Source organism: Alligator sinensis, unplaced genomic scaffold (assembly GCF_000455745.1).
Source record: "Alligator sinensis unplaced genomic scaffold, ASM45574v1 scaffold796_1, whole genome shotgun sequence".
Classification (NCBI taxonomy): domain Eukaryota; kingdom Metazoa; phylum Chordata; order Crocodylia; family Alligatoridae; genus Alligator; species Alligator sinensis.
In genome coordinates this window covers 1,654,555-1,675,949 of record NW_005842141.1, presented here as the reverse complement: position 1 = coordinate 1,675,949, position 21,395 = coordinate 1,654,555, and the positions used below count along the sequence as shown (strand labels likewise).

The 21,395-nt window shown below is 42.6% G+C and overlaps 1 protein-coding gene across 3 annotated transcripts in view; it reads right to left on the bottom strand.

Annotated features, from left to right (window-relative positions):
* The window catches only part of DDC (dopa decarboxylase), a 107,039-nt gene that overhangs the window by 65,252 nt on the left and 20,392 nt on the right, over window positions 1-21,395 (bottom strand). For all 3 annotated transcript variants that reach the window (XM_025206121.1, XM_025206122.1, XM_006025329.3), the window contains exons 3-4: window positions 17,212-17,325; window positions 12,650-12,769 (exon numbers count right to left, since the gene is read on the bottom strand). In XM_025206121.1, coding sequence (XP_025061906.1) covers window positions 12,650-12,769; window positions 17,212-17,325 — 234 coding nt within the window. The remainder of the gene's footprint in view (window positions 1-12,649; window positions 12,770-17,211; window positions 17,326-21,395) is intronic.

The following is a 21,395-nucleotide window of genomic DNA, read 5'->3' as shown; positions in this document are numbered from 1 at the left end:
TGAACCTACATTTGTGTAAGACAAAATGAAGGAACTAGTATAAGAAACAAGGGTTTTTTGCTATATCTTTTACTGGACCAACTAGATTGCAAGGTTGATACAGTTGGTCCAATAAAAGATAGCATTCACAGATCCTTACCACTTGTATATTTCCTTGACCATCATGACTCCAACAGCCCTCCCAGCTTGGAGAACCAAACATTATTTAAAAGAATTGTATGTGGCCATGAAATAAATCTCAGTTCATTTTAAGCTTGGTCCCTCCTTTCTTTCTTCCTCTTTTTGCCTGTGCTTGCATGATCTAGAAGATAAAATGACTAACAGACAGAAAAAATGCAGAAGAAAGGATAATTTGAATAGTGGAACATCAAAATCATTAAAAAGGAGAGGAATCATTATAAACTGTGGACTAAACAGAGATTATAACGAGCCATGAAGTTAATTGACTCTCTCAGTACTGCCTAAATGGAAGTACTGCTACCCTCTGAAGCAGTTGGTTTTAAAGTTTGGGTAGAGCAGGAATCAAAGTTGGGGTGCAACTGCACCACTGCCTCCCCCACCCCCATCCCCACCCTGAATCTGCCCCTAAACATGTGATTGAACACTTAAATCTTTTATATTATTTTATGCATTGAACAACTATAGAAACCAATTGTATTTCAATGATTTTACAAGAAGACCAGTTGCCAATTACTATATAGATACCCATGCAGATGTATTCTACTTCATTGGAATATATACTAGTTAGTTGTCCCCTTATTGTTGAACCTTCCTTCAAACCTCTCAATCTTCCTGGAAGATGTGTCACTAGACTTCTCATCTTCCAGGTGCAATCTGCAAGGTCCTTGAAAATCCCTGCCTATATTTTTGGCAACCCAACCAAGCCTGGTCACTTTCTGGGAAATGAAAGGAAAGGGGAGGGGGAGGGGGGACTTGGATAGAACCTGGGACCTCATTACATTAAGGAGAAGTCATGGTGGAAGGGGAGGGGTGACTGCCAGAAGCTGAGGTGTTGTTGAGCCAAAGTTTTGTTGAAGCCTTAGTTAGACAATGTCAGGAGCACAAGTTTCCTAGTCTATCCAATACATACACCAGGTACTGATCATGTACGTTATGTTGTAACAACTGCAGATTAATATTTATTTCAATTCAGTTACTCTGGATTTCTACCTGTGTCACAGATCAGAACTTGACCACATTCTTTATTGTTGTAAAGGGCTGGCCAAAATTATGGCATTACATATTTTATTTGATCTTTATATTACTTGGGATAAGAACTCAATTGCTATAAAACTCTATACTGAACACAAGAGAAAATATGGAGCATAAAAACTATGAATCAATGTAGCCATTTTCCTAAACACTAGCTAAATATCCTCTATCTGAAGTACACACATCATATAAGGAATAGTCCACACAAAATTTAAAAATGCATGCTCCAGTTGCTTCAAACACACACACACAAATACAGCTTTCATTGTTTTCTTAGAATTTTTACAACCATTAAAAGAGGATTTGTGCAGCCACTGATCTATGTTTCACAGGAGAATTTACAGGAAATGAAGAATGCTGGTTGTTAAGGTTTTTTTTCCTTCAGACCAACCAGAGGCAACATTTTAAAAACTGCTCATTCATTCTGTGACTAACAGGTTGTTGCAAACACATTTCCAAAAGCCAAGAAGTTCTGGGAAGTCTATTCTGAAGGGATAGTTTTAATTTGATTAGTTGCTATAGAAACCCTTCTCTGTCCAGTAGATAACACTACTATTAATACGTTTCCTAGAAAAATAAGTCAAGAAGTCTCAGAAACTTTCTCACTGCCACTGTGCTAATTTTGAATCATGTTATTTATGCCAAACCAAATTCTGTCTTCTATATAGATGGCAATTGGCAGCCCTATTTGTTCTGTGAGCATATGCTAATTAAAATACATACTTACATATTTGGAAAGCTGTTTGATTCCATTTCTCTCGTAGATCACTGACCCTTGCTCGTATGATCAATCCTATTACGTTTATCTCCCAAGTGACCAGTGAAGTTAATTGACAACTTACGACAAGGATGACTCTCAACTACAATTTGGTTCATCTTCCTTAAGGGCTTGCAAAACCCTAAAACTTAAAGAACCTCAAGCAGGCTCCCATCAGACTCTGCTGACTTCAAAAAGAGCAGGATCAAGTCCCAAACATTTACCAAGTGCACCACCACTTTGGTGATGTTTCAGCCATGCCGTCTGCAGGGCTAGAAATTGGGCCCCATGGTCACTGGGAGGGCAAAGAGAGTAGGGATGAAAATACCTTAAAAAAATTATCCATTTAACCTCCTCTAATTATATCAATTAAACAGTTAACTGATAACACACCCAGTCCAGGCCACGGAATACAGATCCCTGGGCTGGCGTCTGCCCTGCCTCACCCCACTGCAGGGGAAGGGCCATGGCCGCCTGCCTGGAGCATGATGGGGAGCTGGGGGCCACGTACAGACCTGCTGGGACACAGCTGTGGCTGGGAGGTACTCCCTGGGACCTTTGACAGGGTGGGGAGGAGGCGATGTCAAGCTGCACCAGACAGCAGTACCCACCTGAAGTCATGGGTGGTATTAGCAGGCAAGGCGCTTTCCCAGCTTGCTGCAGCTGCTGACATGCTGGGAAGAAAGGAGTAGACTAGCTATGGATACTAGTCCCTCCTTGCCTCTTCCCTTTCTTCTCCCTTCCTCTTTGCTCCTCCCTCCCTCCCTTCTTCCTGTCTGCACTGCCACCTTCTTATTCCTGAGGCACCGTACCACTTCCCTTCCCCACCAGACTGTGCCCCACACTAAATGTTAACTGGTAATGCATTACTGGAATAAATATACTTATTGTTTACATGTTTAACCTTTCACATCCCTAAAAGTGAGATGAAGAGCCTCAGAAGGTAGGTCAATGAACATATGTGGACTATGCTGTGGTGATGGGAAGAAATATGAAAAATTCAGGTTTAATGAAGACAGGAGAGAAGGAAGATGTTTATTCTTACCCCCCCACCCCCCGTGTGTAGAAATATTGTTACTGCCATTTTAGAGAAAAAGGAACTGTAGCACGGAAAGGCAAAGGACCAGATCCTAACCTACCTATTAGGAGGGAGGCAACTGTCCTTAAACTTGACCCAATTCCACCCCATCAGATCCCTAAAACGAACCCATTATCTTGTCCCATTTTAATGTGCTGTCATCCTGCCCTTAAGACTGGATGCGCCAAGGAAGAGGAGGACCTATCCACCTTTTGTGTTAACAGTTTTTCAAAGACTCACTCAGGGTGGAACAAGATAATACTTAGATGGGTAATAAGATAGTACAAATAGGATCTGGTGATTTTGCCTGTAGTCACAAAAGACATTTGTGTCAGAGCAAAAAAATCAGCCTATTCCTTTCTCAGTTGATTACCCAGTCAGTCTTCCAAAAGTCAGAATCTTGGGAATGCTTGTTTGTTAGCTGTTCACTGCCTACGTGTCTCTAAGTAACTAACATCTTCCTCTATGAAAAGGGGACATCTGTCTTACCCAGGTTATGGACAGAAAAAAAGCCACAAGGTTTACCCAGAGAAGAGATAGCAAAAAATGTAGACAGCTTCAAAAACAATATCCAACCCTACCACATTTTGGTGGGGAAAAAAATGGGTGTTTTGTGAGTTGGCAGTAAGCATGCATAAGTCCTGGCAGGCATGTGCCCCTATGTAATGGAGGCAACTTTCATTGCCTGCAGAGAATATTTTTCTAGTCTTTCATCTGGTGTTTTACTAACAAAGGTAATTCCACATGGTTTACCATGAGATTATCTGTGTGAGTAAGAAGTACTCATGTCAGCAAGCCTTTGATGACTCACATCTTTTGCCTATGTATTACAAGAGGTCAAGCATACTTGAATAATACCACACAGTATCTAATCAACCATTTCTACCTTCTCCAAGGCAAACAGGATTTTATAAATATTTATAACCTTTTCAAAAAATGCAATCTGGTGACCTATGCAATGATCACATGCTGCCAGCAGGCAACATTATCTGAGATGCACTCTTTCTGATAAAATGTTTTGTTTTTTTCCTACGCTGCCTTTCCAAAACACTGCACCTAAAATCACAGTACTCTTCTGGTGGTTTCAGCATGATTTGTTAACACAGAAATAGACATTAGAAAACCTGGGCTCACACCTTGACTTCACCACAAATTCAGACATGTGGCTTGAACCAAAATGTTCATGCTTGGGCTCCTAACAGTAGAGCTGGCCTCAGTTTCCCCATTCATACAATGGAAAGCTGTCAATTTACTGTTTTTGTGAAGCTTACAATGACTTCTGTTCTTTCCCAGTGACTTTTCTATTCTCGAAAAGGGCAGAATTCAGTATCTTTTCAGTATTTATATCATCTGAAGAGGGACCTGTTCCTGAGCAGGTCTTTTAGGATGTTCCTGGTGTTTAAAGCACTAGAGCAGGGCTTCCCAAACTTTTGCTACCTGGGCACACTTCCTTTCTGGATTAAAACTGGCAGCACACTTCACTCTAAACCCTACCACCTAACCGTAACCCCTGTCCAAATAGATCTAAACTCATAAAAGATAGGGAGGGGGCCTCGACACTAAAAAAGTTGAGAATCACTGATCTAGATGGTGCCATTTAAGGGCAGCAGTGACAAGACCTCACCCAGTTGTACCTCACTCTTCCTGCTATCTGCCCCCTTCTGCCCCTGTTCTGTACCTCATGGGGTAAGGCCTGCTAAAATGGCCAAGGCTGCTCCTGCAGGGTCTTGCACACTGGTGACTACCCCTACAGCTCCTCCTGATGGCTTCGGGAGCATGGGAGGAGTGGAGGGGACAAACTGGATTGATTGCAGAGTGCAACTTCATCTGTTCATCTGCCTGTTTGCCCACCTAAGCACAGAAGAGCACGCTGCTGGTAGCATTGGGGTGGCTGGCACAGGGCTGCCTCGGTACGGAGAAGGGTGGGGCACGGCAGCAGCAGCTGTCCTCAGAGGAGTAGCTGCAGGTACCACAGAAGTAGCTGGGGCAGGAGTTGGGTGCCAAACAGGGGAGAAGATCTCCTCACACAGGAAAATCTCACAGCACATTAGTATGCTATGGGATACCCCTTGGTAATCAGTGCACTAGAGCTTGAAATCCAGAGATTCAAGTTTTTCTCTCTGCTCTGCAACAGACAATGGATGGGGAAGCCACTTAAGGCAGGTCTACACTGTGGCAAGTGAGTTCCATCCTGGACATGCACTCCTGCAGGTGTGCCCCAAACCCGGAAATAAGAGGGTGAAACCACTTAGAGGTATCCTCCTGGGGGCTCCTCTTAAGACATCAGTCTCCAGCACACTTCAAAGCAACTGCTGAGGACAGCAGTCATTCTTTTGTATGACATTTTAGGATTACAACATTCATAGATTAATATCTACATTTGATAGCTATTCATCTGTTTCAGGGCTAGCTTCATGGACTGATTTTAGATTGCCATTAAATGATCTAATTGAGCAATCATTCACAATGTGTTGCACCATCTAAAAAATTGCACCACAATTGCAACCCAGACTCTCTTTGATTCTCCAGTTATGGAGTAGGTGTCCACATTTCCATGAAGTGTCCAGATGCAATTCAGAGAGGATCAAATCTCTCTCAGTAGGTCAAATCCTGGCTGGAGGATTGCAGGGTCACAACCCTACACAGCATATGACCTCACAGCCTATTTCTGGGTGTGGAATACATGTACAGGTACTAGGGGTGAGGTGTGCTTATGAACATCCTGGCAAGAGGATGCAAACATGTCTTTGTCTCAGTCTCTGTTTGTAAAATGTGGACAATTAGCTCCTATTGAATGCCAACTGTGCAGTTCAGTGCATTACAGGATGATGTGCTCGGTAGATGGAGTAATGAGGCCACACAAGTACCTGAGGCAGGTAGATTCTAAAATGGGCTCTGGTTTTAATAAATGAATGTTGTAACTGACTAAAAGTCACCTCTTCAGAATGAAATCAGTGGCTTGGGCAGAGCCTCGATTCTGGAGCCAGGATATTCATGTTGCTCTGATGTCTCTTATCAACCACTTTGGGGGGAAAAACTCCTGTTCTCCTCAAGTTCTCCAGGTTGCTGATAGCCAAATAAGAATCACCAAGGCAACGAGAGTGGATTGACTGGGTTATTGTTTGTTTGTGGGTTCTTTATTGTCCGAGTTAAAATTCCTCTTCCTCTGAACAACAGCAAAAACGCCCCTTGTGAAATATAAACTAATAAAAGTTTCTGTCACTTTAACTAAATGGGAAAGCTGGGTTACTGCACAGCATGTTTATCTTAGACCTGCTAAGCAGGCTACTCTCTGCCCTTCCACTTTTGAAAGGCAACCTTTTTTTTCCTTCTCAAAAGCTGCACTCTATACTAAGTGAACAGTGATGATACCTTCCCTTTTATTGCAGGCAAACAAAGGTTGCTATGGTGAGTGGGCTCAAGAGGCGGAAGAAATATTGGTGAGAGCTGATGCTCATGTCCACCAGTGCACTGAGCTGAAATTTTCTTTCATCTTTTGGCTTTCTCAAGTGTCACCCTGCACACAGCAAAGAATGCGCTTTGTATTGATGTAGGCTTTCAAATGTAATTAAGAGCCAATTTTCACAGGTTCAGCTTATCCAATACTGCAATAACTGTCTGGTATTTGCCTCAGGAATGATGGGCAGCCTCAGATTCACATTGCCTCTCCTTGCCCTCTCTCATTTGTATTATTATTGTTTCAAGAGGGAGACTCAAAAAGAAACAGCAAAAATTGCCTCATCTCAAATGGCAGCAGTTTTTTGATTATGAGATCAGAGTGATCGTTAGTATCTTCCAAAATTATGGGCAATCAAGGGTTTTCAGCTTGGAAGGGTGACATAGCCTGCTGATAAACACCAGGCATAATTGCCTACTTTTGTTAGAACAAAATAAAATCAATGCTGTTGGGTAGCGAAGAAAAGGTAGCTTCATGTACATACAAAAAAACAAGTCAGACTAATTATGTTTTCCCAAAACATCCAGCAGCATGGAGCCAGAAAGGAATTACTCTGGATTTACACTGATGTCAATGGTATAAAAGTTTGCCCAAACCCTGAATCATCATTAAATAATTGCATTTGGTTTGGTTTTGAAGAAGGGAAATCTTGTGACTAGTGAAAAGCAAACAAGCATCATGGAGGATGCTTCTGAAACATAATATAACTCTTACGTACATGCTCAAAGTAGCAGGTCTGTCCCATTAAGAAATATGCTCTGCTTTATGGATTGTATTCTGTTATACAAGGAACATACACGCGTTCATTTGGAGGGTCAATGTTCTAGTAGATATCTGCTTTTTGATGCACTGGAGGTTCAGCCAGCTAACTGGGTTGTTTAGTTTGATTCTACCTTATAAGTTCTAATTTTAAACCACTTCATTTTATACTTTATATTTTAAACCACTTCAATATATTTCAGTTTGTTGCATGAAGTGTGCCTCATAAACCCATGTTGGTTTTTCTAATAGGTGTTCTGTCAGTGGACTTTAGAGTATACCCTGCTTATGGTGGATGCTTTGCTATGCTGCTTCCATTACCATAACACTAGCACTATTCTTCTCTAACAAAAGAGGAACTTTGTAGGTATTGCCTGTAATAAATTGTTGAACTTGTTTGAATGAAATGTAAGGAAAGCCTCTGCAGCCCCTTTCACTGCACTCTAATATGCATAATCACCTCTCAAAATCATATTCAATTTTGGCCTGAGAAGTTACATTTCACTTTCCTGTGCTGAACAGCCCTGGTGCATTTCATCAGGGTACATTGTTGAACATGTGCTGTGGCTGCGAGTTAGAAAATCAGAACTGTCATCATACAGGAAAGTTCAAAATTGCAAAATGCATTTTATTCCAAATTAGGATAAGACATTGAATTAACAAAGCCATTTGTGGAACTGAACTTTCTGAAAAAATGTAATTAGAAACATTTCATTCTGAAATACAATGATTCAAGATTCCCACATCAAAATCATTCCTTTCCATTGTTTAAACAAAAAAGCAGCATTTCACTGCATACCTCTTAGACATTAATCTATGTCCAGCTAAGCTAGTGCAATGCATCATGGAAACTGTAGTTTGAGTGTCTTAAGCTTTTATTCTTCTCTGTTGCCTAGGAGCCCTCTCTGATGTAATATGGAGTCAGTTAACAATGAACAATGTTCTTTTTCAACCAAGAGGCAAAACAGTGCATCAAAAAAGATGCAATCCAGCTGGGGACCTCATTTCATAAAGAATGGAGACATGGGATGCCCATGAGAAACCTCATTCTCCATTAATAAAAAACAACAAAACCCCAAAAACATTTTAATAGAGAATTCTTAGCACATCCTCCTGCAAGCATTGTGACCAAGGCAGCCAATCCAGCACTCATCACCTGCACTAATTCACCTGGCATTTTTTTAGGGATAAAAACATGCCAAAATTTTCCTCAGACATGACTGGATCTCAAGGGAGGGCAAGGAGATCCAAATTTGGATTTGCAAGAAGTGCTAGTCCTTCTAGCTGACACCAGCTTTCCAGTACAAGCCTGGTTTTGGCCATAATCTAAAGAGATGACAAGTAAGAAGATTTAACATGTGAGATTTTAGATTAGGATAGATTATTTTTAAAGAATGGAGGCAGGTTTGATGAGGCATCTATGAAATGTGTGTATAGGGAGGGAAGGGGCAGAACAACTGGTTTGGAAAAGGTTCTTATTTCCTGCCCATAAGAGAGCTTGACAAAGAAACTGAGATAGAAACTCCTATTATTGCTGCTGCTGTTAATGTTGTGGGGTATAGTGAAGACCACGATCCCTTTCACTAGTTTATAGGGAGGTTAACTTAGTTATTAAAATAGTGTGTGTGTACATTAGTAGTCTCATATTACAGAGGTGCCAGAGTCTCATTCATTATCAGAATTAACCAGACAAATTGCTCCACCAACTAAGAATGGCCATGCACCACCACCCACAGAATTGAGAAAGAGCTATCATCTGTCAATCTTTTCCATATCTGGGCCAGGTGATGCATGTTTGCTCATCTCAGAGTTGCTATTTCTACCTGCTTCATAGTAGGAAAGCATGTCATATCATGCCTGTGAGTTATGGTCATGCTACTATCTTCCAGTTTAGGAAAACAGGTCTGAAAGGGGCCTCCCAGTTACTAAGTCTATCCCCTTGCATTTGCAGGCACCCAGTTTCCCAGAAAGGTCAGCTGACTATCAAATCAAACTCTTCATACACACCACAGCTAAAAAGTGCCTTGTTAAAAAATAAACCTGCTGAGTGCCACTGCAAACAAGAAGAGACAAGGTCAATACCCTGACACCACAATGGCAGGAAATTAGGTTAAAATATGTTTAGATGATCCTAGGTAGAGAACCATGGCCTGTACTTAAGGAAAGGGGCCCCCATACTCTGGGGCAATCTGGGCAAGAACAATTCCTTCCTGACCCCAAATTTGGCAATCAGTTTGATCTTGGGTATGAGATGCCAGATCTACCAGACAAATATCTGAGGGGCTTTTGGTACCCTTAGGAACATTCAAATACCCAAGTGAAACTGATCTCTAGTGGTGGCCAATATCCAATGCTTTAAAGGAAGGAGAAAGAAACACATAATAATACTGAAGCAATAGAAAGGGGAAATCTTCCTTGCCATCACAGGAAACCAGTAAAAGCCCACAAATATGGGATTTCCAAACAATTCTCACTGAGAGATCATTTTCCTAAAGCCCCTTCATGGGGATCCCAAAATATCAAATCCATTAATGACATACTCAGACTACTACACCAAGAACACCTCTATGTTACCATACAATCCTATCTTTATTCTTCTCCCCCTCCCCTTTTTTTCAGAAGAGCATTTTAGAAATACAGTCCTGTAGTGGCTGAAAACAGTCTTCTAATTTTCAGTAGAAATTTATGACCAATTCATAGCCCTCTAATTTTGTATTGGCACTGTTCCTTAACTTAAATATCTCTTTCTCCTTGATAATCACCCTGTGAATGTATTTATAAGCAAACAAGTCAATCTGCTCCCCTATGACAGGTTCTCCATCTCCTTAACAACCCCAACCGCCCTTCCATGGACTTCTTTCAGTTTAATCTTTTTTTGAATGTAGGCAACCAGAAGTGGACACAGCATTCTAAATGGGGCCTCAGAGTGCCTTGTGCAGTGAAACTAATATTCCCCATTTATTAATAGAAATGCCTTACCTAATAAACACAAGGGTTTGCCTTAGGTTATATTACAGCTGCATCACTGGCAGCTCATGCTCATCCTTTGATCAACCACAAAACTGAGGTTCCTCTCTTCCTCAGTTGTCATCTGTATGCGAGTCTCTGCCTTACAGTGTGAGTTCTTGGTATTGTTTCATAAGTACATGTGGTATGTTTTGTACTATTGTACTCCACTGTTGTCTAATTCTTCCTGGAAAATTATTCCAGTTTTCTTCTATATTGGATACCTTGCATTTTCATGTTGTTCACAAATTGCAGAAGCATGCATCTACTTTGGTACTAAGGTCACTAATGAAAATATTGAATAGGGTGGGTCCTGACACTGAGCCTTCAGGGACCCCCTAGTAACTCCTATCCAGTCTAACACCTCTTCTGTTGACATAACTTGCTAAATCTCCCTTTTAGCCAGCTTCTTATCCACCTTTTAATTATGGTATTACTCACTATCTTCTTCTATTCAATAATTTCCTGTGAGGCACAGTATCAAATACTTTGCTTACATCTGGGTAGGTTAGGTTCACTGCATTTCCCTTATCTAAAAAATTGGTTATCCTGTTCTAGAAGGATACGAGAGATTTGACACAATTTTTCTTGGATAAAACCATGTTGTGTTTTGTGCCATTTTCTGTTTACCTTCATATCCTCGATTGTATTTTTGTTTGATACCTTGCATAATACATAAGACTGAAATTAAATTGTTGGGTCTGTGGTAATCTGGGCTATTCCTGCTCCCCCTCCCAACATACTATCTCTGAACTGACAGATACATTAAAGAATCAGGCTGTACTATTTGCTATTTCATGTGCAAATTCTTTTGATAGTCTCAGATGAAGAATATTCAAACTCCTTGATTTCATCATAGGAAGCAAACTAAGATTTACTTCCACCTCAGATGTGGTCATTTCCATTGTTGTAGCCTTGTTTCCATTATGTTCCTTATCTTGAACTTCATTTCTATCTTTGTCTCTATTGATAATCAAGGCAAAATGTTCATTTGCTACTTGGGCCATACTTACATTATCCTTAATTTCCACCTTATCTTCAGTGAATAGTGTCCCTAAATAGTGTTCCTACTTCTTGCCTCCTGGTCCTCTTTTGGATTATATGAGTGGAAACCTCTGGTTGCCCATTTTCATTTTCTTTGCAAGGTCCAATTCCAACAGCCTTTTGCTGTTCTCATCTTATCCCTGTGCCTTTGAACCGTCAACGTATCTCTCTTCCTCATTAACCCATTTTTGCTGTTCCTTGAATATTCTCTGCCCACTGTTAATATTCTACTTGAGATGATTATTCAAAGGAAGATGGTAGCCCTTCCCTATCACTTTATATCTTCTTTGAGATCTCCAGATAGGTTTGCCCTGTGGACTGAAAGTAATTCTATGCCTGTACAGCACTAAATTCCAACACTCCTGAATCCAGTTGATCTTTCTATTTTCTTTAGTTTCTCAACATTTTTCCTTCTAAAGTCCTAAGTCCTAGCTATAGATTGGCTCCCATCTATCCTACAATATATGCTAAATTGAATCAGCTCATGATCCTCAATCCAAAGTTAGTTTCCATAGCCAACTCTTCCATAAAATTCTTGCTACTTGCCAAAAGCAAATCCAAATAGAATTGCCTTTTGGTTTGGACAGAGATCTATATATGGGCATGAGGGAATTTTGTACCATGGGGAGTGATACTAAGTTAAACCCTCCCAGACCCCTTATATAAACTGGATAAGAAATATTATTGATGATAAGGCACAGATCATTTTGGATGATGTAGTCAATAGTTTTCTCTTTCAAATGATAACTGAACTAACAAGTTGCATGAGCTATGTCTTTAAGTGCCTTCCCCAGCCTAGCATAGTCTTCCTTGATCCTAAACATCAGGAAACTAAGACACAATAAAATTAAGTGACTTGCCCATAATCACATTGAAACATCTATGGCAGAGCTAGGAACTTAACCAAAATCTCCTGGTTCACACTCTGTTCCTTAACCACAAGAATGGTTAACATTCTTGTTAAGAATGGAAAACATTCTTGTTAAGAAGGGAAAACATCACTCCTTGTATCCTTGGCCTGCTGCCTTTGACATTGTAGAGAGGACCCAGGTCAGACTAAATTGAAATCACTAGACAAGGAAGGAGAGGCTCAGTTTTACTTTGATGTTCTCTCAAGCAAAAGACAAACAATGCTCAGAGCAGATTTTCGAAGCCTGGAAATACTAGGGTGTCACTGTACCACACTTTAATAAAAAATATCCAGTAAAATCCCAAATTAAAACACTTTGACAAGATAAATTTAAGGCTGTATCAACAACAGGGCTAGTTTGAAGACTATATTAGTAATGAAAATCTTCCAGCTCATTGCATGTTCTACTTTATTCTCTCATCTTACCTGAATGACTCCTCCACCTTCTCCGTCCCTCCCAGCTAAAAACTCTTCAGGCAAATTAATCATCTTCCCCAGCCAATCCAACATGACTGTTTCCAGCTCTGTGCAAGCTGGGCTTGCAGCCTGAATTGGAAGAGGAAACAAAGGGAATAAACCAATGACCACCATTTGAAAGTTAATGTTTACTACCTATTGGCCTCTGAAACCCCTACCCCAGGTACTTTCTTGTACTTCCTTATGAAATAGGAATAGAGCCTCATAGTAAAACTGTAGAGTAGTCAGGAGAATATTAATAAAGAGCTATCAGGTGTGTAGGTTGTAGCCCTCTTGGTCTAAGGACATAGGCAGACAAGGTTATCCGGGTAAATCTGATATCTTTTATTGGACCAACTAAAATAGTTGGAAAAATTCTTCTTTGCAAGATTTTAGGTACAAACACGCTTTGTCAGGCTTAATGAGGCTTCCTCTGCCTGACAAAGGTAATTGTTCCCAAAAGCTTGCAAAAAACAATTTTTCCAACTATTTTAGTTGATCTAATAAAAGATATCAGATTTACCTAAAGAATCAATAAAGAGTTCTCACCTGTCCAACCAGCTCCTTCATGTCCTGTAGTCTTTTAGGAGCAGAGACTGGAGAAAGCTTAGTTTAATTGCCAGCATGTTGGTGGTTAGGGGAGAGAAAATGTCCAACATGGTAGTTTACAGGAAAAGGTGAGCACCACGTATACTGTACTCCTACTACAGATTTTAAAGACTCCTATTATGGGACATGCATCTTTCTTAAAATGTGGAGCCCAGAACTGCATATCATACTCCAGCTGACACCTAACCAGCACTGAGCACGGTTTACTTACTATGCGTTGCACATGATGCTTCTCTTAATGAACGTCAAATTTACACTTGCTTTTTTTTCCTTTTTTTTTTGCAGCTGTGTCCTATTGCTAACTCATGTTCAGTCTGTGATTCACCAAACCCTCCCAAACTATAATTTTTAAACAGACTGGGAGTTCAGTGAAAAATGTCAGGCTGAAAGTACAGGTGAGTGAAAGCACAGTAGACTTCATATCCACAAGTCCAGGAAGACAGACACAGCCAGGCCGGTAGATTTTGCCATGCTCCTTATATAGCTCATACTGATTCTGACCAATGAAGATCATCCCTGTGAAGCTAAGAGGAAAGTGAAGTTTTCTATGGCCCTACAGTTTCCAATCACAATTATTTTTGTGTTTGTGGACCTATTGCCAGTAGGAACTGGATGGAATTAGCAATTTTTTTCAGTCAGGCCAGCAAGTAAATATCACATTAGTAATAATGGTGACATACTGATGTTTTGGACAAGATTTAGAACAGTGATTTCAGGTTGACAGTCTCTATAAACCAGTGATTCTCAACCAGGGTGTTGTGAGATCCTTTGAAGGGTGCCTCTGGAAGCATGAGGAGATAAAGGCAGTGGGAGGAGCAAAGTAGATAAGCTAAGTTCAGGCTCTATCTGCCTGGTTGTTTTCCTGGCCCCTCTCCAAGGAGGTAAGGATTGTAATAAATAAATTAGGTTTTGAAATGTGGTGCCACTCAATTCATAAAGTTATGGAGGGGTGCCTTGAGTCTAAAATGGTTGAGAACCACTGCTTTAAATCATTAGCAGTTCCCTGAAATACTTAACTTTCCAATAATTTTATCATAATATGGGGACCCTTAATTCTTTTTTTAAATTCCTTTGTTAAAAAAGTGAACCTTAAAAAAAAGCTACCTGCATAATAAACTATTTTGAAGGAACACTACCTATTCAAAAGAAGTATTTTCTCTACAATTTGACATTTCTAACTCCTAAAATGATCATAAAGGAAAGTGATTAGAACAGGGATGGGCAAACTATTGCCTTTGGGCCAAATCCAGCCCACCCGGCAATTTCATCCTGCCCGCAGGCAGAGCTGTCCCTAGGGATGTGTGGGGTCTGGGGCATATAAGCCCGTGTGGGGCCAGGGGCTGGCAAGCAAGGGTGGCGAGTGGCAGAAGAGCAGAGTGGGGGGTGGGGGTGGGGTGGTGAGCAGCCAGAGCATGGAGCTGGTGGCACACGGTGGCTGTAGCAGGGCCCATACAGTACTGTTTGCAGGGTACCCCAAAGCATGGGGCCTGGGGTGGTTACCCCAATTCACACCCCGCCCAGGGATGGCCCGGCCCACAGGTGCCCACCAACTAGTTGTACCCTGCCCAGCCTCTGTGTCTCACTCCCACCCTTGTGCGCAGAACAGCTCAGCCCAGCCAGCACTAGGGTTGCCAGCTCTCTTTGAATCTATTCCGGGAGGTTTCATCACATGACGTAATGACATTAGTGAAGGCAAATGCACATTACTATTACATTTTAAAAACCCACTGGACTACTATGTAAATTAGATTCAATAGTTAATGTTTATTTTAATGAATGCCCTATCATTTATCTCCTGGGTGACTCTCGGCAGTCTCCTGGAGATTTATATATAATTCCTGGAGACTCTGGGCAAATCCTGGAGGGTTGGCAACCCTAGCCAGCATGCAGCTTCTAGGAAGGGCAGCTGCTGCCACTGCTGCAGCCACCGGGGGACCTGCTCAATTTCTCTGGCATCCAGCAGCTCCTCCTCATGGCCCTGCAGTGCTTACTCCAGGCAGCAGGTAGGGAAGTGGCAGTGGTGGGGGGAAGGGGAGCTGCAACTGGGTGGGAGTGTGGAGTGTTGGGCTGGGGCTGGTAGGAGCATGGAGCCTGTGCCCAGGGGAGTGGCAGGAGTGCAGAGGTTGGGTGGGCAGGGTGTGGGTGTGAGGGAGGGCAGGGGATGTGGGGATCCCCCCTCAACATACTCCCCCCCACAATGGTGCACAGCCCCTGCCATCAACCAGCAGGAGCAGCAATCAGGTGCTTGGAGTACTCATAGCAGCTCCTGGCACTCTACTGGAAGTGGAGGGGAAACCTTCCCCCGTGCTTTCCAGCAGAGGCCTGGGACCTGCATGGCAGGGGTAGGGAAGTCAGGTGGCTCCATCACGTGGGACTTCCCCCAGTGGTGTGCAAGTACTGGGAGCTCCACATGCATCTTGAGGAGTCCCACGTAATAGAGATGGGCTGGCCTGACTGTGCTCCTCACCACCACGTTCAGTGTTAGCTGGAGCTGTGCATCACTGGGTGGCAGTGCTTGGGCAGGCCACAATCGCCCCAAACCGCTGCTGCTGCCAGTGAGGGCTGTGCATCATGGTGGGGGTCCCCACACATCCACATCCTGACCCCACAACCCTGCCAACATACCCCATTGCCCCCTCCACACAGCCACACCCCCTCACAAACTCCCCCACATGCACACTCTCCACACCCCACCATACACCCCCCACCTCCAACCCTCCCCCACACAATTTAAAAGAGCAAGACTTTATTTTTGAGTTATTATATAATCATCTCTGTATACAGTACACAAACACAAATCACAATAAAATATTTTTTGTAATTAAATTAAAATGTGTTATAGTAGGTGTTTGACTTTTAGTATATGATTTGGTTTGTTCTGGCAATCTTCCCCTCCCAAACGGAGTCGTTTCGGGGGTAAGAGGCAGGGCTACCCTTGCAGCCCTTGGCAGCTCACCAAAACTCATTAAGTGGCCCTCTACCTGGATTAGAGGATAGTGCCCACCCCTGGATCAGAGGATAGTGAACGTTCTCTAATGTAACCATGTATTTTTGCATGCCCTCTTCACTGGCTACCCACAACAGTCAATTAATTAGCCATTCACTGTTGCTTCCACAAGTCTTTCATGAGCAATAACATTTAAAACACATGCAAACAGAAAGGAAACTATAAACATTAAAAAATAAACACAAATGGTGGCTGGGGAATTTAGGAACATACAGTGCATGTCTACACGTGAAATTAGTGTGACAATAAACTCTGGCACAGTTTATGCTGGATTTTATTGCTCCCAGGACCACAGCCAACTGAGCCAGGGCTGTGCAGCTACAGTTGGCAGGGTGCCCAGGGGGTCAGCCTGCCAGCCCAGAGCTGGTCCGCCGCAGCTCAACATGCTGTGGGGGGGCTGGCTGGGAATGGAGGGTGCTATGGTGCAGGGCTAGCCAGTAGGCAGCCTCCCACACTGTAACACCCTCATGTCCCAGACAGCCCTGGTCACCAGAGATAGACATGTGGTGCAGTAGAGTAGTAAGTACTAACCTATGGCAGAGTTAATTAGTTTACTCCAGCCATACATGTAGATGGTGATGCTTTACTTTTGAGCTAATTAGGCAACTCCTCAGTAAGCTCCCCCATATAGTACCACAATGGACAGTATTTATTTTTCTGATTGGCAGTGTCCATTTAGAAAATGAGGATGGATAGAAGGTTTTTGCTCTTGACGGTCTCCATGTTTTGGGGACAAAACTTACTAGGGCCACAATGCCATTATCCAAGTCATTCAGTAGTTCCTACTTAAGCACATGAGTCAGTTTACCTCCATAGGTGTCCCTATTAACTTCAGTATTCCCCACTACTCACTTGCTTAAGTGCTTGCAGGTTGGTCCTATATCTTACACAGCAACATGTGCCACAGTAAACTTACCCAGGAGAAGCCCATACATCCTATGCCACCAGACAAAATATCTGCCAGAAGAGCTGGGAAGGAATGGGCGACAGGGAAGTAGGCAAAAAAATATGGGCTATTCCAGTGTGTCACCTGTGTTGGGCAAAAAGAAGTCATTGTTAATTACAATAATGAATTGTGGAGGCATATTCAGAACCTGTTCTGTTGTCTTCAGTGTGTGCTGAAGACTGTGAAAGGATTGTGGAGGACTGTGAAAGTATTGACAATGTGTTGTTAATAAATCTCCAAAGTATTGATATACCGCAGGAGCCAGATGTTAGAAACAAACAATTTGTTTTAATTTTTTCTTCTTTTAATATAAAACATTTTTTAAAATCTCAGATGGATTTACTGCTTGCAAAGTCCCTTCAACAACCCTAGAGATTGCAATACTCCTGGATTTTTCCACAAGGCAGAAAAAGCATCTCCATAAAACATACTTCCCACACCTTAAAAACTTACTAAAAAAATACAACCCAATATTCTAATACCAACCTCCTCATATAGAAAATAAGCTATATTCTTCATATAACTCACTGCAAATCTGATTCAAGGGAACAGTATAGCTACAAGAGTATACTGGATGCTTTGAAAGAATGATGCAGTAGCAACATGGAAAGATTCACATGTTGTAGTTACCAGATTGTCTAACAATATTAACGATTAACATTGTAGCAAAACCCCTAGTTTCTTTCTTTTCTTTTTTTTTCTTTTACTTAGAAATACATTGCCTCCCCTTCCCCAACCATTTCTGACTTTCTCTCTGCCCTTTCTATTTCTTATAAGTAGTTATAAGTAGTCATAGGTAAGTTAGGATAAGTTCTTGTATTCCACTACTGTGACAAGTCCCCTTTATATTGTCCATGTAAATAGTGTTATAACACCATGTAAATAGTGTTCTGCTTTTTGGTATTGATTTTTACTGTTTTATATTGTATGATCACTATTCTTACTATCAATTTTTACTATCTTACATTGATACTGTATGATTCAGGCCTGTTTTTGTAAGTTAGCCAGAGTAATGTCAAGTCTCCATCTTGTGTCCTATGCCCAGGCATACCCTATTGTAATTCTGTTGCAACTGTGACTCATACCTACCCCTCTATGTAAATTGGTTCCCTGGATGAATGAGAGAGAATGAGAGTGCTTGAGACATAATGGCAGTAGGCCTAAAAATAGCTCCTACTGAATGACCGGACCATCATCTTAATGACCCTACCACTGCCTTGCATTGACTCTCCCTGAAACCACAGACCTACTCCCAGAACCAGAGACAAAACCCAACATTTGAAAAATAAAGACCCTCTGAGAAACCATCAACATGGAAACAAAGGACAGAACAGAAACCAGCAACTCCACCATTGTACTACACTGGACAATGAAGACACCTGGAACTGCATGTCCTCATGTAAGCAGGACTGGCCCTTGCCAAGGCATGTCATCCCCATTGGAGTCACAAGTAGCCCACCCCTATAGAAGGGGTGGTAGAGTGTGACCTCCATCCCGACCAGCACTACACCATGGCACCTATCCACCCAGAGGCCCTGTCGGTGACCCCCCTCTGGACAACACTTTGCTGGAGGAGACCCCGACTGCCCATTGACGATCAACTCAGCCTGAATAGGTAGCTATCACCCACATCTTCCCTCCAAACAAGGGACCTGAGCTCTGTTTCTATACCCCTTGACTTGTCTCTCTACTAAGCCATTTCTCCCCCGCTACCATTGTGTGAGTGCGTGAGTGTAAGTGTGCATGTAGGAACCAATAATTTGTAATCTGAATATTGTGTTACCCCTTCTTCTGTCTAACAAAACTGCGATTTGGAACCCCGAGTTGGGTTTTGTCTTACTGCGGCCCTGGACCTGCTCCAATCTCTGCTCCCTGCCCCTCTGACCTTAGTCCCGTCTCTCTCTCTCTGACCCCCATCCCGGCTCCCTCTCTGCCACCTCCAACCCCTGTTCCCAACCTGCTCCCCACTCACCTCTCTCCTGGCTCTGCTTTTAACTCTGTTCCCTGCTCATTTCTCGATCCCGGCTCTGTTTTCCCAACTCTGCTCTTTGATCTTGCCACCATCTCTCGGCTCCCGGCTTCTCTCAGCTCCAACCCCCACTCCCAACATGCACCCTGCTCACCCCGATCTGCTCCCAGAAATCTCTCTCCTAGTCACCAAGCACCCCCAAATATTAAACATACTGTAAACTGAGTGGGTGTTCACTTATGTGTGAGAACAGAAAGCCTGAAGCAGAGACTGCAGTGAATTCTGGGACCAGAGAAGCAGGGGAGCACTGCATGATGGGGAATCTGTGCTCCAAATGTTAATCAACCCATGTTCACACACACCCAGCTCAGCATTTATCAGACCAGTTCTAATCTGGATTTACTAAGGACTTTTCCCCCCCAGACACACACACACAGCTCTAAGTTTAATAGACATCTCGGGCCATACATTCCCCGGTCCCACTATGGGAGGCCTATTTAAACTTGATTGACTAAAACTCGGTTGCCGGGTTAGGGAATGCTGAGGCAAGAGACCGAGGCAAGAGACTGAGTCAGAGGGGGTATGGGCAACATTTGAACAATGGTTAAGGGTTCATCACAACGTCCAGCCCGTTGGAACCCTAATCACAGGTGTTGTCATACCTTTCCCGAGACGACTGGTGGGAGTCCTCTCCACAAAAGGTTATGAACACCCCAATAATTGCTTTAAGTCTGTTAAAAGACTATAGTAAAATCTGGAAAAGTCATGCTAAGCTGAGGCTTGTTCACAACAAGTAAAAATCCAAAATCCTGATGCTGCAAGCTATCTATTGTTCCTGAAGAAACCATGAGATATCCCATCAGTATATCTGCCACCCATAGGAATTTCAAGCTGGCTCCCAAGTATTTGGGTTACTCCCTAATCTTAAGTGTTTCCTGATTATCAATCAGTTTCCTGAGATGGTCCAAACCAGATAACCCCTTGTCAATAGAAAAGACAATGATTTACACTACTAAGGGTGCTTCAAAGCAGCTGAACTGAGGGTATAAAAATCTGTAAGTGTGTGTGCTGCTAGAGGAAAAGGAAGAAAAAGAAGTAGAAGCAGGAGGAAAGAAGCAGAAGAAGAAAGAAGAAGAAAACCCCTGTGCTGACACCATCCCCTGTCGTTCTTGGGACGCTGGAAAAACAGATCGTCTCTCTCTTCAAGGATTGTGCTACAGACTGTGCCTGCCAGCTTTGCAGCCTGAGTACCGTGGACTAGGTGAGATCCCAGCGTTCTCTGTCTTCTTTCTAGGCATAAACTTCTGAACCTGAACTGTATCAGTTAAGCTTGAGCTAAGTTTCCCCAAATACTTAGTGAAACCAGGGTAGTATTGTCATTGTTGGTGTTTGTTTTTCTTTTGCATGTCTATTACTACTAGTACTATTATATATTTCATATGCTTAGCAATAAATAACTTTTATAGTCAAACTGGTAGTAATTGGGTATATTTTTCCTTCTCTGCTTCTCTTTCCTCCCGTGCTCTGCAGCAACGCTTCTTTTACCTATGCTAAAGATCCCTGTGAAGCCCAAATTATTGTGGGGTCTGCTCATCAAGAGGCCAAAGATTGGGACGTGCTGAGTTTGAAACACATAAGGGGATCAGCTTGTACAGGCTGATTGACCCAGTTTGACTCAGACGTGCCCTTATGAACTGAATGCTGGCCCATGAGGGTGTCAGCTGGACACCCAGCCGGATTCAGAGGGATTCTGTTTACCTGTGTGCTTGTGTCTGACTGCATTTTATTGTTGCTCTTATGAACTGATTCTTGGCATATGAGGGTGTCAGCCTGTCCATGCTGATCAGCCCGGCCAGGTCAGGCGTGTCACGTTAATTTGTGTGTGTTTGTGTGTATGACTGATTTGGTGACTGGAGGAACCCAGTCCCATTGAGATTGAGTCCTGCAAGATAGCTCCACTGGGGGTGAGGGCTTGCAGAAGGGAGAAATACAGCTCCGTATAGTAACACAAGCAGCACATTGACAGAATCACCAAGACCCTAGAAACTATCCCTAATAAATGAGCACACTCCAAAGTAATGGGCAGATTTGGTAACAAAATTGGTGGAGAAGGCTGGCAGCACGTGACCCTAATCACGTGGTAATTGTTGAGTAGTTGCTGCAGAGTGGTAAACTGAGGCACTGA